Here is a 17,726-nt window from a genome sequence, read left to right on the forward strand (position 1 = left end):
AAATTCAAAGTCGCATTTATTTTCGGTTGTAGCAGTAAGTGGCACTAGTGTAGCCTTTTTCTTAGAGGCAATCGTAGCTAGTGAACAGCTTTATGGGGCTGCCGATGAATACTGCAAGGCTGGCCGACAGCATAAAAAGGCTCGAGCCAACGCATGTCCCCTTACCCCATTGTAACCGTCACATATCCTGGCAGCTGGACAATTGATGATATTCTAGAGGGATCAAATCGACTTGCACACAGTCAGGATCAGAAGGCTGCAAAAAGAACGGCAGCCAGGCATTAGGACAACATATTGCAAGAGTCACCTCGAGGACAGTATCCTTGGAGCCTCATTTTTTCGATCTTCCAGTAAGTTGATGGCAAAAATATTATTTCTTTCTGTATATAGCCATGATTAATGACCTTGATCCTTGTACGTCCTCGCATACCATACCTCTACCTCTTTTAGCTGGATAGCTTTGCCATTTCGTGACCGCGATGATGATTGCCATGAGGGACCGTTGTTGGTCTGTAAATATGATGATTATGTGATAAGGGATGTACACTCGACTGATTCGTACGTCTGAATCCATATCACGAGTCCCAGCCATTTATTGTCGTAAGTCCTGGCATGTGAAAAGAGTGTCAAGGAGTGTCTGAATTTAGCAAAGCAATGTGACACTAACAAAACCAAAACCCATGGTCGATAGCGAAAATGCCATACAATTTGGTTGGAGGGTAACGGAGGAAGGTGATAAGATCGCCCAGTGAGAAGATATCTGCGAAGAGACCACTTTGGATGGCATAGCGGATCGAGCGATTCAGTACGGCATCAGCTTTGTGGAAACCAGTTCGTGGTCAAGTAAAGATGACCGTAAGTGAGACTACGACGAGATGTAACAGCGATATGCATCTACCGATCGGTGAGCATGTGAGCAGGGAGAAAGGGTCTTTGTACCGGTGATGAATAGGTCAAGGCTAGCTGGCATCGACAATCACCCTGTAACGAGGCCGCCCAGCACAGGGAGTTCGACCAACCTAGGTAGCTTATCGCAGGCTCGGTGTATATGGCTCAGCTTGGACCTACACATTTATTATCCATGCTTTGATGCTGCAAGCCATTCTGAGGGGAAGGGACGAATTTGTAAGCCCCACAATGGTACTGAGAGAGATTCGACTGTTGCGCAGACGATATATAGATACTGGAGACATCACACTTACCAATAGCCCAGGAACATATTCATCAATAAAGCTGACCGAGACCGTGGCGATTGGAGTAAAGCATATAACCAAAGCGCCGCTGAAATAAGGCATTGGTAAACGGTAAATACTGTAGCCCAGAGCAAGACTTACGGTTTATATCAGTAGGTGTATTATAGTCTGTCATGCTGCAAAGTGTAGCACAGGCAAGAGAAAGAAAACCATACCAATGTACCCAGGCCATGTAAATGGTACTAATATAATGATAACAATACAGAGAATGCATATGAGACATTGAAAAAACGTACGAAAATACTGTGAACGATGTCGATGCAAAACAATGACACCACCATATACCTATCAGCGGCAAGTCGGTACTAAGATTATCGAAACGAAGGGCGTGGTATCTACTTTATTGCTGGATGATCATTGTATTCTGTGATATCCCATGGATTAGATCGACAAACGAGGGTGTGATAGGCAGCACACTGGTATGTGACCGAGCCGTATAGGTAAGTATAAACCGCAGAAATAAAGGCGACGATGGACAGAGCAAAGACATCATGAATGACAAAGATCCATAGAATATCCCATTTAGCAATGTACCTTTCACAAATGATCGGATGGAGTCGAATTAGAAGAGGAACAGACTAATTGTCCAGTCGCCATATGCCCACAGTCCCCCAGTTGCTTGCTAGTTACAATTGCGAAAGAGAGAGATACAGCGATGACAATAACAACAAAGGCAACTTCTTATCTTAAGGAATGCCGACGATTCAACAGTTCTGCGCGGACTTGTACCAGACGGGGAAGTTGCATAGATCAGGACAATAACTCATTTGAGAAAGTGTCTCGCAAGGTACTCTAAATCTCCTATAAGAAGGCTTGAAGCAGCCTGTCCGAGTCCGTCTGCAGTCCGGCATCAGCCGTGAAAACTGGCAAATTAAAGTTCAGCCACCCAGTGCGTTGAAACCATGGCATTTACCTACCAAGTGGGATAACGACTCTACAAGCCCGCAAGACAGACCGCCGTACGCCATGGTGAGTACATTCCACAGTATGGTGGTCCTAGTTCCACACCGAATGGCCACCTCATTCTCTTGAACTGTAACACAATGTACATCTAACTCTTGTCTTTCTCTGTTGTCTAGCCTAAGGAAGTTCGGGATATCAAGGAATTCATCGAGATCACCCGGCGGAAGGGTGCTTCCCGTGAGTTGCTTTCGTTTTCATCAGTGTTTGCAGCGTACTGAAGTACACGGATTGCATCATTGTTTGCTTGTTTTTGCTCATCCTGACTTTTCCAATCACACCCACCGCGCCTTACCCAAATCTATCTCTACATCACCCGCATATGCTTCGTATCACGCAACGAAACAAACACGGAAACAGAGACCCGCATCAAGAAAATAGCACCTAAAGTCGCGGGGGGAAAGGTGCAGACAAAGTTCAAAGTTCGAACGAAGCGATACCTTTACACGCTTTCCCTCGATGACCCTGAAAAAGCAGAGAAGCTCAAGCAGAGTATGCCTCCAGGTAGGTCTTATTCTCTTTACCCTTCATTTAGCCCAACCCCTCCCCGTTTTCCCTGCGTTTTCCCCATGCGACTTATATCAAAATGCATACAAATCAAAATTGCAAATAGTTTGAGAGTTTCATTGCTAACTTTTCGTTGTCCCACAGGTCTGACGGTCATCGATGTTGATCAGACGCCAAAGAAAAAATAGAGGACTTTGCGTATCTTTCTCGAGCGCTCACAGTGCTGCTTTTCTACTCGCTTTCGTCTTACTACTACATCGGTGCCTGAGGTCTGGGGCGGTTGATAGCCTAAGGGTAGTAGTGTTAGTATCACCATGCATTTATGCCACTATGCAGCCCTACACAAACACAAAACTTGAAGAATGCCTTGCGCCTCATCACGCATTCATGCACTGTAATGCCATCCATTTTTTTTTGTCTCGTCACTTTTTATGCGCGCTATGATCAGCCTTGTCCCTCTTGCGTCGTTTAAGTGCTAGAGCTTCCGCACTTATCCAGTTTCCATTGAATGAGTTATACATTCAAGGTGACGATATTGGACGAGGTATCCATGAAAGAATCAGATTCAATCCACTGTACATGAACCATCCCGAGAATAAACTGAAAGCATCTAAAGCAAAAAAAAAAAACCGTTCACATCGTATCGTACTATACATTAGCTGATATATCTATCCTGCAAGTAACCAATTAAGCAGCCCAAGAGCCCCACAAGCACCCATCAAAACCATTGTCGTCGTACCCGCCGCCGCCGTTCCCATATCTCGCACCCTCACGGACGGCCCAGAATCTGCCATTCCCCATCTTTGACTTTGGAGGTTTCGCCGTCGATCATCAGCACGCGAATCTAGCGCCTCCAGATCGATATCGGCGGGGGATGTTTGGGAAGATGTAGAAATGAGGTGGAGGAGCACTGAGAGGAGCTGCGATCCATCGAGGAAGGGTAGGGGGAGAAGGTTGAGGAGGTAGAGCGAGAGCATGGTCAGTTGGAGGTACCTATAGTTGTGAAGCAGGTTTGTTGGATTGGTGACGATACACAAGATGGCCGCAACATCGTTTTGAGACCAATTAGAAGGGAGCATGTATCATATAAGTAGAATTTTGTTCAGTGAAATATCTCTAGAAGATAATGAGTGGAGAAAGACGTACGAGGAAAAGGTGGCGATAACGTTTGGAAGGTAGGAAGGTAGGAACGGGTAGGATGGAAGGAGGTTACTGACTTCGACTTATTGTGGTATCACAGTGAGAGAGAGACACGATGAGGAAGGCCAAGTCAATTTAGCAGGAGCAGAAGTAAACCAGAGAACACCTACCTTGGTCGTACACCTCAGCCCTTGGTCCACTCCAGAGGATGACGTGCTCATCAGTCGAGGGTATCGAACTTGGTAATGAAAACTTCCCATCATCGTCCAAACCACCCAGAGCGCCGTTGGATGACATGTCACTTGGGAATGCAGGCAGCGCAGATGCAGACGGGGAACGTTCGCCCTCGTCGTGGCGGTAGGATGACTGCACGGTGATCCGAAGTAAGTGGGAAAGCAGGTGGGGTTGGATGCATGTTTCAGTGCTGAAGCAGGCCGAGTTGGCGGTGCATCGGCGCTGGGTATTTGAATGGAACTGATGCGTGGGTGATTTAGGTGTGGAGAAAGGGTGAGTAAGGAGAGGGACGGGGTCGATGCAGTGTTCATTTAGAAAATCAACCGATGTGAAACAGGAGAGCGAGCTCGAGGTATTCTGCGCTGATGAGGATGAGGATGAAAAGGAACAGCAATGATCCGGTTGGGCTTGAGAAATGGTGTTAGCATTGAATGTGGTAGCGATGGCAGATTTGACGTAAAAAGGTAAACGACACTTCAACAAACACACCATGAAATATTTTTCAAAGGCAAAAAGCTAACCTTGATACCATGCTGCGTCTACGCACCATCCCAGTTGAGCAGGCGAGTTGGGGTAGGAAGATCCTAACGAGCGAAGAAGATACGTGTCCCATGGGTCGGTACCGCTGGAATCTGTCGCGTTCAGTGGAACGTCATCTAAGTAAGTGATAACTGATCCAATGGGTAGGTGGGCGCGGAGAGGTGAGTCCTTCCTTGGAAGAAAAAAGCGATTATTGGTGAGATCGATGCAGAAATGTACAAATATGTATGGAAGCGTTTTCACTGCATATTTGTACCAGCCGTGGAAGGCATTCAACGTCCTTCAATGTCCATCGCTCACTCGAATATAGATAAACTACAAAAAGAGCCAACAACGAAAAGAAAGCAGCCCGACTTACCTCGTCAACATGGACAATGACCCTGCCCCAGGCTGATACATCCTCGTAGCCTACGTAGGACCAGAGTGTGCTGAGCCCGGCTCGAGATAGGGAGAGGAGGAGAAGATACGCGAGGAGATTGTGAAAGCATCCTGCGGAGATGATATGCAGTTTTTGCTTCGGGTGGAGAGAGGAAAGGGGTGTGGAAGCAAGGGATAGGTGGGCTGAAGGGAGAACGAGGACTAGAGAGAAACCGGCAGAGAGAAGGGGGATGGAGTGGCTGCAGAGATCGAGGCGCTATGATGTTTAGGGGAATATAGTCACTGAGAGGAAGGACGTACAGCGCGGATGAGACGAAATGGCCTGCTTCGTGCACGAATTGGCCTATTAGTAGGGACAAAAAGATGAATGGCAATTCGGAGAAAGGGGCGGTTAGACCTGGGATCTTTGAAACAATAAAATATATTCATTAGTCGATGTGGGACTACTTACAATTGGTCGAAGGGCAAAGGCACTGTCGTAGGAGCCATCTGCGACATCTGTACCGCCATCCGCATGTCTTTTAACTATACCACTAGGTCGCGTGTTATCGTAATAGTAACGATGGAAATGACTGAATGTAGCACCAGCCAATAAAGCCGTATTCCAGAGCAGTAATCCGAGTGCAGCTACCATTCCCAGTACGCCTAGAATAGATCCAAGAGTATAGAAGCCATCGAGGACGCTAGCGAGGCGTGAATGTTGTTTCGTAGAAAAGAGAGCTGAGAGGTAATCGTGGAAGGGGTTGAGAAGGGATGTTTGTACGCGGAGATGGAGATTTCTTGGTTGGAAGGTGAGCGTTGTGGAAGAGGACTCGGAGGTGTGGAATGGTAGGGTTGGTTGGCGATGCAGCCATTTTGAAAGCGACCGTATGATGTAAGCTGCTACTGATAAGAGAATAAAAGCCGTGAGGAGAGACATCAACTGCTCTCAAGCTGCAGTAGTGTCTACCAACGCGTTTACCGTAGTCATATAAGTACCAGCTTGTTGAGGCTGGCATGCGTTACGTACGTTACAACAAATACGTCACGCGAAACATGTCACTACTCCGTTCAGTTACTATGTTTTCTTGTCAGTGTCATAGCAGTCATTGAATTTTATTCTTACTATCAGCTCGTATACAATAATGCACAGCATCTCTTCGATTTTCTGTTCAAGAACAATTTACAAACAAGGCTTAACAGCTGTTACGTTCCAGAGACGACATTTTGCTCAATCTATCGTTGCAAAAGGCCATGACAATCCTCTGGTGAGCACGCACTTTCCATTGCTAGCTTCTTATTTCCTTAGTACAATTCAAGCTGATTTTTTTTCTATTAGTAGGGTCTGCCTAAGCTCACTGGTTCACCTCCACACAGTCCGCGCGGCCCAGCACCTCAGATTCCACGCAGAGGCCAACCAATTCCTAAGAGACCCATCCCCAACGTTAAAAAAGTAATAGCTGTGGCTAGTGGGAAAGGTGGGGTTGGAAAGAGCACGGTTGCTGGTGAGTGCCTTGTTTTCTCCTCTTCTCGTTATGGCGGTACAGTTTTCTTATGGATGTAAATAGTCAATCTAGCATTCGCTCTCGCCCTTCTCCGTTCTCCTTCCAATCTTAATACTGTGCGGCCCCGCATTGGTATTCTTGACCTGGATATATTTGGGCCTTCCGTACCTACGCTTATGGGTCTCCAGAATAGTGAAGAGCCGGAACTGACCGACTGTGAGTAGCTTCTTGACTTCAACTCGAAATAACACTTACCTCCATAATTTGATCCTCTTCCTTTTTCGCGACAGCTGCAAAAATTAGACCGATAGTCAATCATGGACTTCCAACCATGTCCATGGGTTATCTTCTCCCAAAATTAGGGAACGCGGACGGAAACACGGATACAGCAGTCGTATGGCGCGGGTTAATGGTGCAAAAAGCAGTACAACAACTTTTGTTCGATGTTGACTGGAGGTCTGGGGATGGTGGGCAAAGTGCGGGGGCTGGGTTAGACGTTTTGGTTGTTGATATGCCTCCTGGCACGGGCGATGTTCCCCTCACATTGGGTCAGCTTGTCAATGTGGATGGTGAGTTTTGCAAGCTTTATGTATCACAGAAGTTAGAGTTTATTCAAGATGTTGACATCATCTAATAGGTGCCGTTATCGTCTCCACGCCGCAAGACGTTGCGTTGAGCGATGTTAGGAAGGGAATTGTTATGTTTCGAAAAGTCGGCGTACCTGTGAGTTTATGTATATCTCATCTCTTCGAAAATTTCCAACATCGCGCATGGCATAGATAACGGGCCTTTTACTCAACCAATCTCACTTTTTATGTCCCTCCTGCTCGACCCCCCATTACCTCTTTGGATCCCCCGATTCCTTCCGCGCGACTGCGAAAAGGTTGGAGGTAGATATCCTGGGTGAACTACCGCTTGTTAGGGGGGTCAGCACAGGTGGCGACAGTGGAATCCCTTACTCGTTAGTGTCTAGTCGAAAAGCCGAGAGTGAGGATGCAGAGGGAGGAGAAGAATGGAGGAGAGTCATGGATGATACTGCTGCTAGGGTATGGGGAGAACTGTTCAAAGTGTGAAGTTTTAGTCTGCGACAGTAATGTCTACCCTTATATGCTACTATTAGTATGTTGACATCCATTTTAATTCTTGTTTCTGGAACATTCCACAGTCCTGATGCACATTATATGCGCCTTTGATTATGATAGCCTGATTGATAGCTGAGATAGTAAGTGGCTGTGTATCTTGTTGAAGTTCTCACTTTTTTCTGGGAAGGGTCTCTGGGTTGATCTGGTAAGTAAACTCAACAACGGTCCATTATTTATTCCTTGATTTCATGGCCACGTCGCTTAGATCAAGGGTAGTTTGAAGAATATGTCGTCTCGCTAATGGTCTTTCGGTTTCTTGTCGTATATGATGGGACTCTAGATCTACTAATCGGGCTCGAATGAGAGGAAATGACCCCGATCGATGGATCGCCGACGACCATTCCCAACTCGGGATTCGACGATCAAAGTGCTACTTCTTCTATCTACGTCACCGACGATCATCGACCAGTGCGAGTAGATAAAAGCTACCTCTCCCTTCCTCTTCTCCTTCCTTACCCCCCTGCTTCACTCTCGTGCCAGCCAGCCTTTTACCACCAACCGCCGTCTTCTTTAGCCATACAGTCATGACTGGATATATTCCACTTGCAAAAAACGCCATCCATCTCTTCCAAAAGGGCTTAGGTCACGGTCCCTTCTCATCGGACCTGCTCACAAAGACTCTGGAAGACTTAGATAAGGTGCTTGAGAACTCTTCGACACTTACCGTGCGGGATCTCGTGAGTAACTATGCTCGCATCCTTGATCTGGATTTTCTGAATAACTGGCTCTCTGTACACGAACAGCCCGCGTTTACCGATGCTGCGAATGCTCTCGGTAAGGGAGTAGATGATAGGAAGTTTCTGGTGTGTTTTATCTTGGCTGCATACAATGTATATGCGCCTTGTTCACAAGATATTAGCTTGAGAAATTGGTTGTACTAATGTCTCGTCTTCCGGATGACTCGGAATTAGGGAGAAGACTTCAGAACACTGTCATTGATATATGTGAGCGGTTTACTTTGCAAGCATGCACTATCTACATATACGCACCCATATTTCAACTTTTTGGAGGCATATATCCGCTGTACGTAAGTCCGGATGATTACTTATCATAATATTTCTACATAGTGTTTAATGACCTTCCCCACCCACCAAGTACTTATCTCACCTTACCAAAGCCCTTAAAACACGCTTCCTCAAAGCAGACCAACTACGCATTCCGTAGTGCAGATGGATCGAACAATAATGTTCTCTTCCCTTCGTTCGGACAGGCAGGCCAGCCTTACGCACGTTCCGTGTCTTCGATGAATACGGTTCTCCCATCGTTTTTCCCTGATCCAGATATAGTATTTGACGCTCTTCTTTGCCGGCGTCCTCCCTCTCCCCAACAAGCATCATCCTCGTATTTCCAGTCTCATCCAGGCGGGCTTTCATCTCTCTTCTTCGCATTTGCCAATTTTATCATTCACTCCATATTTCACACCAATCTGGACAACCCTCGCATCAACGATGCGAGTTCGTATCTGGATCTGAGTGTGTTATACGGCAGCTCGGAGGAGGACGTAAGTAGGATAAGGAGGTTTGATGGTTCGGGGCGGTTATGGGAGGACGTATGGGCTGATAAGAGAGTCGTAGGAATGCACCCTGCATTTGGGGCGCTCGTGGTCCTGTTTTGTAGGAACCATAATGTGAGCATCACTCTTCCTATTTTCCATACCCTGGTGGTTCCATATTTCGTCCTCCTATCTCAAATGTAAGTGTGTATCCATTGCTGACTACTGTATAGTATATAGCCGAACGTATTCTCGCGATTAATGAGAATGGGACTTATTATTCGCCATCTTCTCCCCCCATCATTTCTGCCACTTCAGCTCAGTCCATTAGTAGTTCTATGCCATTTGACGCAACTTCCCCTCACAGTAACGACACTAACCGCTCCCGCCTCCTCTCCCAATGCGATGAAATTTTCCATCGCGCTCGCCTCGTCAACACAGCTTACTTCATGCAGATTGTGTTAAGAGATTACGTGGGCGGGATTTTAGGCCTTGTCAGAGATGGGCTGGAGTGGAGATTAAACCCGCTTGGATGGAGCTCCCAGGAAAGTAGTGGGGTGAGCTGTTCCCTTTTCATTATTGTTCCAAGCTCTTGCCCCTGATAATAAACATCCCATACATCTATAGCCCTCTGGAGGTCAACGCGAAGGCCAGACACCACGAGGCGAAGGGAGTTCTGTTTCGATGGAATTCAACCTGATGTATCGATGGCATGCCGCGATATCGGAGGAAGAAGAGAAGTGGCTAGAAGGCGTTATGAGGGAAGTGAGTGGTAAGGGGTCGGATGAGGCAAGTGATGATCTCATCAAACGAATGTACTCTCAAGCTCACCACTGTTCTCATTTCGGTCACAAATAGATGCCCGTAGCGGACTTTAGAACTACCGCAACAAAGTATGTGAACGATAGGACAAGAGGTAGTGTCAAAACCTGGACGTTTGGAAGGTTTGCATCCATTTTTTGTGTCACTTGCGACTTGCTGACTTACAGTCCTACTTCGACCCTACGCTTTTATTCTTTCGCCTACTGTTTTGATGCCACTATCTCTTCTCCCGCCCTTGCCATTGCCAAAAGTTTGGACCGTCTTCCTTCCGGTGCTTTCTCTTCTGCAGAGCTCTCGGATATCCTACATCGTGCCACTGCTTCCCCGGCTTCCTCTTTTGGCGCACGTAAAGTCCCGAAGGCCATGAAACCGATAGAAATTGCTGGAATAAGGTGGGCGAGGAGTGTTGGAGGGTGCACGGTGAGAGATTGACGGCTTACACTTCTGATTCATCTGATTGTCTTCAAAGCTGAACGAGTTCAGGAGATTTATGAGACTGAAACGTCGGTTCAAGTTTCTTCTCTCGTTGTCTGCTATTCAGAGAAATGATAACTAAAGTATTTCCATTTTATGTTACCATCAATTCACTTCTTACCCCGATCAAAACTGACGTTCGTGGTTTGTACTTGTCAAGCTTACAAAAGCTTCAAGGAATGGAACCCTGATCCTGAAATTCACGTGAGTCCTTTAAACACGAGTGCTCAGTAGTGACAAAGGGTTTACTGGTTACCGAATCCAATGGCCGATATTTCCGTCGTTTTGTGTGCTATATTGCATGCATTACTCATACCTTATCCTGATCACCGCACTGTCTTGACGGAACGTAACAAATGGTTATTATGCTGAGCACAGAAAGCAGCAGAAGACCTATACAAAGACATTGAGAATCTTGAACTATACGTACGTGCTTCCTACTTATCTATTTATTCGCCATTCTTTGCAATTTTTGTCAATCGCCTTTATCTTCTTTGCATCTTCCGTTATACTACATAGCATAAGTATAAAAGTATCAAGCAATTTTTTTTTTGCTGTTTCTTGGGAGCGTAGCGTCCCATTCGCTTATCAATCCGTCCCATTCACAGGTCGGCCTTTACGCAGAAGAATGCAAACCCCCGATACCTGGAGCAGGTTTATGCCCAGGATACACACTCTCGCGCGCTATACTTGCCGACGCTGTTTGTTTAACGCGAGGAGACAGGTTTTTGACGGTGGACTGCACACGTGAGGATTTTCGTACATCCCTCAACTTCCAGCTCAGCTACTCATGTATTCAATTCGCACACGCTACTCGATGCAACAGCTCATAACCTAACCTCCTGGGGTTTCCAAGATATTCAACCCAATATAGAAGATGGTTCGATGGGAGGTATGCTCACGAAGCTCTTGTTCAGGACACTTCCTGGAGAGTACGTAGCAGGCAGCGGATACGCGCACTTTCCTTTTTTGGTACCATCGTTTGTAAAGGAGTCATGTTTTGGCAAGGATACTAAGGTTGGAGAGGATAAGCTTGGTGGTAGAGGGCAGCCTAAGTTGAACATCTGGAGGAACCTTAATATAAGTGCACCTGGCACATGCGAGGTGGATGTGAGGAAGAGAGGATGGGTGAACCAGGAGATGTACAAGTGGGAGGCGCTGGATGTAGGCATCAAAAATGGAGTAGGATTTAAGAACGGTGGGGTCGAGCTTCATATGTGTAAAGACTTCTTTTTACAGTATGAGGCTCGTATGAGGCTTCTCACAAAGGGTGGGATGAACGGATTGGACTCATATCACAATGTGGTAAGTTGTCATCTGCATAGTGCTACACATCTACTATCTCTTGTATTCTTGCTCGCTTCCTTTCATCCATACAATCACCGTAACAAAAAATGGGCATGCTAACTTCTGCAATCTAGATCGATGTGGCTCTCGTGAACCAAGTGGAATTGTCCTCGTTTACACACCTTCTTATCTCCGAGAAATCTATTCAGTGTAATCGCCACAATGCCGGTTTGCCAGCAGATGTTAACGATATGTTTGTCGACGTGGTGAAGGACGTGATCAACCTTGTCCCAGTTTATTGGGTGGTTAATAACATGGTGAATGATCGCTCAAATTCTTATCCAGTTGTTGACTACAGGAGCACCTCGTCCCTCTTGAGTTATTACTGACGTTATAGCTATCTTCCTGCATTTATATATGATATATTGACACAAATATGTCCATAGCTTATGTTGCCACTGAAGGCCAGTGCGAGCTTACGTGGAATGTATACATTGCAAGACTGGTATGGAATGTTCTCTGATGTGTCCAAGTGAGTTCTTTTCCCTTTCTATATAGTGTTTGGCACAGTTAACTAAACCGCAAACTTACAATCCTGACCAGGTATCTGTACTTCAATAATGGCCAAGTCAACGACTGGACATACCGGGAGAAAGGTACACGAGCTACTTCAGAGATTATACGGCATCTTAAAGCCAGTTTGGCGGAAATATGCAAAAGCACTGTGAGCCTGTCTTTGATTTATCGGGAGATCGGGGTAACGGAGTTGATTAAAGCTCTCCCTCGCCGAGTTGACCCAGTCAGTTCTTGCCTGGCTAGGAGGCAGCAAGGAGAGGGGAGAGTTTCTAAAAGAGGTTTTATCCGCTATCCCCGCTGACCGTCAGCGCGATGCGTACGATATCCAAATTGAACACGCTGCGTATAGTCTATTTTCGGAATTGATTCCTACCGCTGTTTTGTTCGCAAGTGCTATGGCTACGGTTGTGGACTATTATCTAGATGACAGGTCGCGCGATGCATGCCAGGAGCTGCAAAGACTGGCTGCAGCGAAGAGTCCAGAGGCTAATGTACAAATACTACCCTATGTCTACAAGGCACTTGGTAAGTCATTATCATGCGAGTCTCCATTGATTACCCGCTAATATACCTTTCAGAGAACCGGCGTCATGTGAGTGGCGATTTTGTTAGGAATCTGGGTTCGTTTGTGTAATGTATAGGATTGGCAGAAGCATCTCCCCGGAAATGTGAATGGCAATAGTGCCACGCCCGCACACGTTAATGGCGGCGGTCATTTGAATGATTTTTCTAGTGCTCATGCAAATGATGCTCGAATCATAAACGGAAATGGCCAGAATGCTCATGTGAATGGCATTCACGAAGAAAACAAAAACTCAGTATGCCTCGATGTCCTTCATATGTGCTCTCGTTGACATACCACTGCTCAGGCTTGTGATTATGCACGACTGAGGCAGAAACATTCTGGCGTCGGAAGTGACAAGGGGTAAGAAAACCTCTCCATCCTTCACGGGCCTTCACTTCCTCGCAACTAACAAAGTCACAGTCTTATGTCTCCCGAGGTGTTTGAAAAGGTATTACAATTTTTTTTCTTTTGGAGTTGATCACAACCGTTATGTCCTAGGCTGCGCCTCAGGTCATCAGTGCCATCTTTAGCCTTGTAAATATTCGAAGGGCGCCAGGCAGATGTGGTCGGTTAAAGACGTACGCCCCTTTTCCTTTGTACCAAGTTTAGGAAGTACAGATTTATTTTGGAACCAAGGTGTCATTTTCAAGATAACTTGCACCTCAATCAGCACGTAGAAGAATGCTTCGTTGATCCTAGAGGGGGTTTGTCCCCTTTACCAGTTTCATTGGTTCTTCAAGTACGTATTTTCCCTCACCGAAAGCATTCCGACATTGTAATGACCTACATGATATTCAGTATGATACTTAGCTTATGACAACACTTCGTGGAACGATAATCAGTGCCCGATGAGACAGTGTATCAATATGTAAGTACGATGACTCGTCTATATGCCACGCAGAGCATTTCTGGTATACATTTCTTCTTGTGAAATCAATGGTATATCAGTTTCAATACGAACTTCCTCGGTATTTAGGTCCGACGGTTATTAGAAACGTGAACCTTGTTTCATTCGGTCTTTTCAGCTAGCTTTGGCTTTTTAGTGGCCCAGTGTATCTTAGTAACCCTCCAAGCAAATATAGAAGCGAGAACTATCGTTGCTGCTGATCTTGCGGAATCGTGCGTGAGGAATGGCTCTGTTGGGCTCACTGGCAGCCAAGGCAGTAAAAACGTCGGATAAGTCGGACGTGACACGGTGAGATAGTCATATACAAAGGCTTTGCATACTTGTGAGCAAGAGAGTTTGTAAAAATGCAAGGGACTAACCAGCAATCGATCCGCCCCAGATGTCAGCCGTCGATAAGATGCTACCTTTCAGAAATATAGGAGTCGACAAGCGCCACTCGGAGGTCCACACGCCGAATGTAGCTGCAGTTACTCCGCCTCCTGCTGAGGCGATCGCTCCAATGATTAGACGAAAAAATATGGATTGGGAGAGTCGTGGATCAGGATAGCTGTGCACGAGTGAGAGAGAGGAGGTAATGGAGCCAAGGCGAAGGATAGCATCTATGGGGATGAGAGTAGTATCAAAGAAGCGAGGAACGAGTGCCTAGAGATCGCAGTTCGGACTAACATCATCTACGGCTTAAGATAATAAAGGTGGGACATACCGTGGGGAAGATATGGAAGAAAGCGGTCAGGCATAAATGAACGGAGAGATAGTTGATCCAAAGAGAAAATGAGTAAAGTGGCGGCGGCGGCAGAGATAGCAGCATATGCGTCCAGATAGACCCGCCCCATGACTGTGAATACTTGTCAATGACCTCTGGTTAGACATGACATTGAGTTATAATACCATGATGAGAAAACCCGCGAGATACATAGCCCAGGTCAAATTTGGCTTATTTCCACTGGCTCTGACCTGAGCTTGAAAAGCGATCGATATCCTGTTCCAGTGGTAGGCATGGCATGTTCTATCGATAAAGCGATGACTTACCTCGCTGCATGAAGAGTTGGTGCAAGTGTAAAGGGAAAGATGGTTGAATGGACGACGGTTTTGGAGACTACCTGAGTGAGGCTTGTCACAGGCTCGAGAATGGTAGAAGTCATATTCATTTCCTAATATCGCTGCGGGCAGTAAGAAGAGCCTGCGTGCGAGCCAGAATGTTCAACGTTCAACAACGATGTGCACCGTCGTGGTGACGCGTAATTACAGCCCTGTAAGCCTGAGTTTCAGGAATTAGTACCGTGAGACTCTATTTAGTCTGGCTGAGAACGGAATGACCCCTTGGAACTTGAACTCTCCTCTTACATGCTCAAAGTGCATCAGTTGTCTATCCCGCATGTCTTTATCTCAAGCTATTCAAGAAATCCTTGCCACGCCTTTAGGGCCATTCCTTGATTCTGATATTCTCAGTGACAAATGCCAGAGCTTCAAGAACAAAATGCTTGTCCTACACTCCCTCTTTCTCGAATGCGCAGGTCAATCCATCGGGTAAGCCTCGTAGGTCCACCTCAGTCGTTATTATAGAATCACTCATGCTATAGTATGCTATCACAGCCTCGATGAGTCCGAGGACCCCCCCACAAAGAACACTCCTCCACCGCGTACAACGACGCATCCTGTTCGCTTTCGCGGTGTTATGACCTTGTGTTCTCTTGATTGGCTATCTGAACGAGGATGTCAGTACATTGAAGCAGAAATAAAAACGCGCGAGGCAGAGTGGCGCATGCGTGAGGGCCAGCGTCGTCATCTTGATATCTCACTCGAATCGTTAATCAATGGAAATCGAAATATTCTTGGCGGAGAAAAGATCAGGCAAAGTGATCAGCAAATCCACGTAAAAGTCTTGATACAGGGCACCAAGAGCATGCCTGCTGTCTACCTGCGATGTACGTGATTATCTTGTCTACGTCAAGCACCTTGCAACAACGTGGTTTGATAGCTAAATTAGTCCCGCATGGGCTTCTATGGAGTTCGAAAGATCAGTATGTTTCTTCTCTACAAATCGAACAGTCGAAGTTCGTAGACTCACACTATACTAGACATAGGCTGTACTCTGTTCCCACCCTCGATGCGGTTACACTGGACCTTTCCCGGAACTACCTCTTGCGTTACAAGCTTACCCATATCATGGAAGAAATTATTCGTACTGACGCTGCAAAGACACCACTTCGACAACGAACCCCAGAATACTTTGTACGGAAATATTTAGAACACTACGCGTATCCGAATAACGCACGTCGCCGTCGCCTCATCTTCACGGAGTCAGACCCGAATGTCGATAGCAATGGGAATACTCGTATCCCAAGACATCTACGATCCGTCCACAAAACTGAGATATTCAGCCTCTTTGCATCGCAGGCAGAATGGATATATGCATATCAATGCGCAAAGCCAAAGCCAAGACGCGTGATTGATATCAAAAGTTGGGGCGAATTTATTCCAACAGTGAACAAAGCGAGAAAGAACGCCGCACGAGAAGGAATCTTGTGGGGTTGGCCCATAGGTGGGGAGCCACAACTTGACGAGATCAATGAAGAAACGTCAGAGTCTGATGAAGCTGAAAGCTCGGACATCGCTGATCGTGTACGGATCATTGGCAAGGATGCCGCCACTATGCGCAGAGCTATACGGAATGCAAAGAAAGCAAGTTTTAAAGGCAAAGAACCCATGACGCGAGCTCTCTCCCGCTCCCCTACACCATCTTCAGGCGACGAACCTGACCCTTTGCAAATGCATCACTATGACACAGACTTCTCTGAGTCATCTACTGAATCGGCATCCCTGTCATCATCAGATGAAGATAGTCGCTATGACATAGATCCACGCATTTACGACAAGGTTCCTCTACCATTATTTCGCAAACCTGATCCTCCTCGCAGAGACATGCGTTGGTGGTGTCCGGTTCGAGATTGTTCATACCTGATTGATATGAGGAATCTTACAGAAGAAAATGTAGGGAACCTTCGTGGAGATATCGTGTTGCATCTGACAAGTGGCAACTGGCGCAACTTTTACGAAGACCGAAAGGTGTTTTATGGTTTTATCGACATGGTGAATTCACATTATAACGACCATTTGTTAAAACTGGGACTCAAGTGGACGGATGCTGTCGACAAAGAGGTAAACTTGAGTAATAATGATTAAATGAATCTTGATACTTACGGTGCATTGTAGCGCGTTCTTGTTTGGGCCCATCCCAAAAGGCGCCAGTGAAAAAAGATATCCTTGATATGAAGATGGATTCAATGGGTTTCACATATGACCTATTCCATACAGTTACGATTGTAAGGAGCTATAAATTTAAACCCTGGTGTAATTTATCGAGGCGAGGAGCCAATTGTCTTGGGTTACATGAGTTGTAAAGGTGAGGCCGGTGAGGCGCTGTAAAATGATCATTCAAATTGACCGAGAGATGCAGGTATCAGGATACAACGTAGAGCGAGAACCGCCGATGGATCACGAAGCAAGCTATACTTGCAACCTGGATAAATATGGCCTGACAGCGACAGAAACCACTATGATGCCGTTTAGCACCAGGAATAGCTAGTTTTCCTCGGTTATTTGACAGAACTGGTTTCAGTTTACTAGCACAGAATTTGAAAGATGAGCGCTGAGCCAAGGTACAGCATTATTTGTGTGTGTTTGTAGTTTGTTCGAATGAGGCACGCGTCCAAAAAGTGCGCGAAACCAATTTAAAGCTCGGTTTTCATCCCAACACTCATTCGACGTCCACTATAAAGAAAACACAGAAACGAAAGGAAGATATCAAACGCAGAGTTAAGGCGTAACATATCTGTCAGTTTCAGTGCAAAAAATCATTTATATCGTATTTATTCCCCGAATTGACCCGTTAACAGGACAGGGCGATCAAGCATTGTACCTGCTTCTCACCAGCGAACTGGCTTAAATTCCTGAAACTCGTACCA

At 46.1% G+C, this 17,726-nt stretch overlaps 7 protein-coding genes across 7 annotated transcripts; 4 read left to right on the forward strand and 3 right to left on the reverse strand.

Moving 5' to 3' along the window:
• Positions 1–1,442, reverse strand: SERLADRAFT_471150 (uncharacterized protein; the record flags this gene model as incomplete). Its single annotated transcript, XM_007319940.1, has 6 exons — positions 1–231; positions 308–380; positions 436–510; positions 563–607; positions 668–1,281; positions 1,335–1,442. The coding sequence occupies 4 exons, from the start codon at positions 590–592 to the stop codon at positions 179–181; spliced, it is 231 nt and encodes a 76-aa protein (XP_007320002.1).
• A 731-nt stretch (positions 1,443–2,173) lies between these two features.
• On the forward strand, positions 2,174–3,135 carry SERLADRAFT_393352 (uncharacterized protein; the record flags this gene model as incomplete). Its single annotated transcript, XM_007319941.1, has 4 exons — positions 2,174–2,222; positions 2,333–2,393; positions 2,574–2,717; positions 2,865–3,135. The coding sequence occupies 4 exons, from the start codon at positions 2,220–2,222 to the stop codon at positions 2,906–2,908; spliced, it is 252 nt and encodes an 83-aa protein (XP_007320003.1).
• Positions 3,136–3,388: 253 nt separating this feature from the next.
• On the reverse strand, positions 3,389–5,931 carry SERLADRAFT_439527 (uncharacterized protein; the record flags this gene model as incomplete). The annotated part of the gene is made up of 7 exons (XM_007319942.1): positions 3,389–3,713; positions 3,867–3,942; positions 4,031–4,456; positions 4,616–4,802; positions 4,993–5,251; positions 5,313–5,416; positions 5,464–5,931. 7 exons carry the CDS (start codon positions 5,929–5,931, stop codon positions 3,389–3,391), a joined length of 1,845 nt encoding a protein of 614 aa, XP_007320004.1.
• Positions 5,932–6,055: 124 nt separating this feature from the next.
• SERLADRAFT_471158 (uncharacterized protein) lies at positions 6,056–7,655 on the forward strand (the record flags this gene model as incomplete). Its single annotated transcript, XM_007319943.1, has 6 exons — positions 6,056–6,259; positions 6,334–6,496; positions 6,560–6,712; positions 6,787–7,065; positions 7,134–7,219; positions 7,276–7,655. The coding sequence occupies 6 exons, from the start codon at positions 6,137–6,139 to the stop codon at positions 7,567–7,569; spliced, it is 1,098 nt and encodes a 365-aa protein (XP_007320005.1).
• Positions 7,656–8,162: 507 nt separating this feature from the next.
• SERLADRAFT_439529 (uncharacterized protein) lies at positions 8,163–13,218 on the forward strand (the record flags this gene model as incomplete). Its single annotated transcript, XM_007319944.1, has 17 exons — positions 8,163–8,315; positions 8,382–8,441; positions 8,498–8,665; positions 8,756–9,139; positions 9,364–9,687; positions 9,758–9,895; positions 9,989–10,074; positions 10,120–10,372; positions 11,035–11,173; positions 11,253–11,731; positions 11,848–12,030; positions 12,160–12,245; positions 12,317–12,437; positions 12,490–12,814; positions 12,868–12,881; positions 12,931–13,107; positions 13,159–13,218. The coding sequence occupies 17 exons, from the start codon at positions 8,163–8,165 to the stop codon at positions 13,216–13,218; spliced, it is 3,150 nt and encodes a 1,049-aa protein (XP_007320006.1).
• A 328-nt stretch (positions 13,219–13,546) lies between these two features.
• SERLADRAFT_471162 (uncharacterized protein) lies at positions 13,547–14,999 on the reverse strand (the record flags this gene model as incomplete). Its single annotated transcript, XM_007319945.1, has 5 exons — positions 13,547–14,071; positions 14,121–14,403; positions 14,465–14,596; positions 14,650–14,740; positions 14,791–14,999. The coding sequence occupies 5 exons, from the start codon at positions 14,907–14,909 to the stop codon at positions 13,863–13,865; spliced, it is 834 nt and encodes a 277-aa protein (XP_007320007.1).
• Positions 15,000–15,519: 520 nt separating this feature from the next.
• On the forward strand, positions 15,520–17,365 carry SERLADRAFT_471165 (uncharacterized protein; the record flags this gene model as incomplete). Its single annotated transcript, XM_007319946.1, has 4 exons — positions 15,520–15,686; positions 15,740–15,782; positions 15,840–17,164; positions 17,219–17,365. The coding sequence occupies 3 exons, from the start codon at positions 15,524–15,526 to the stop codon at positions 16,942–16,944; spliced, it is 1,311 nt and encodes a 436-aa protein (XP_007320008.1).
• Between the last annotated feature and the right edge of the window lie 361 nt (positions 17,366–17,726).

This window comes from Serpula lacrymans (assembly GCF_000218685.1).
Source record: "Serpula lacrymans var. lacrymans S7.9 unplaced genomic scaffold SERLAscaffold_9, whole genome shotgun sequence".
Lineage (NCBI taxonomy): Eukaryota > Fungi > Basidiomycota > Agaricomycetes > Boletales > Serpulaceae > Serpula > Serpula lacrymans.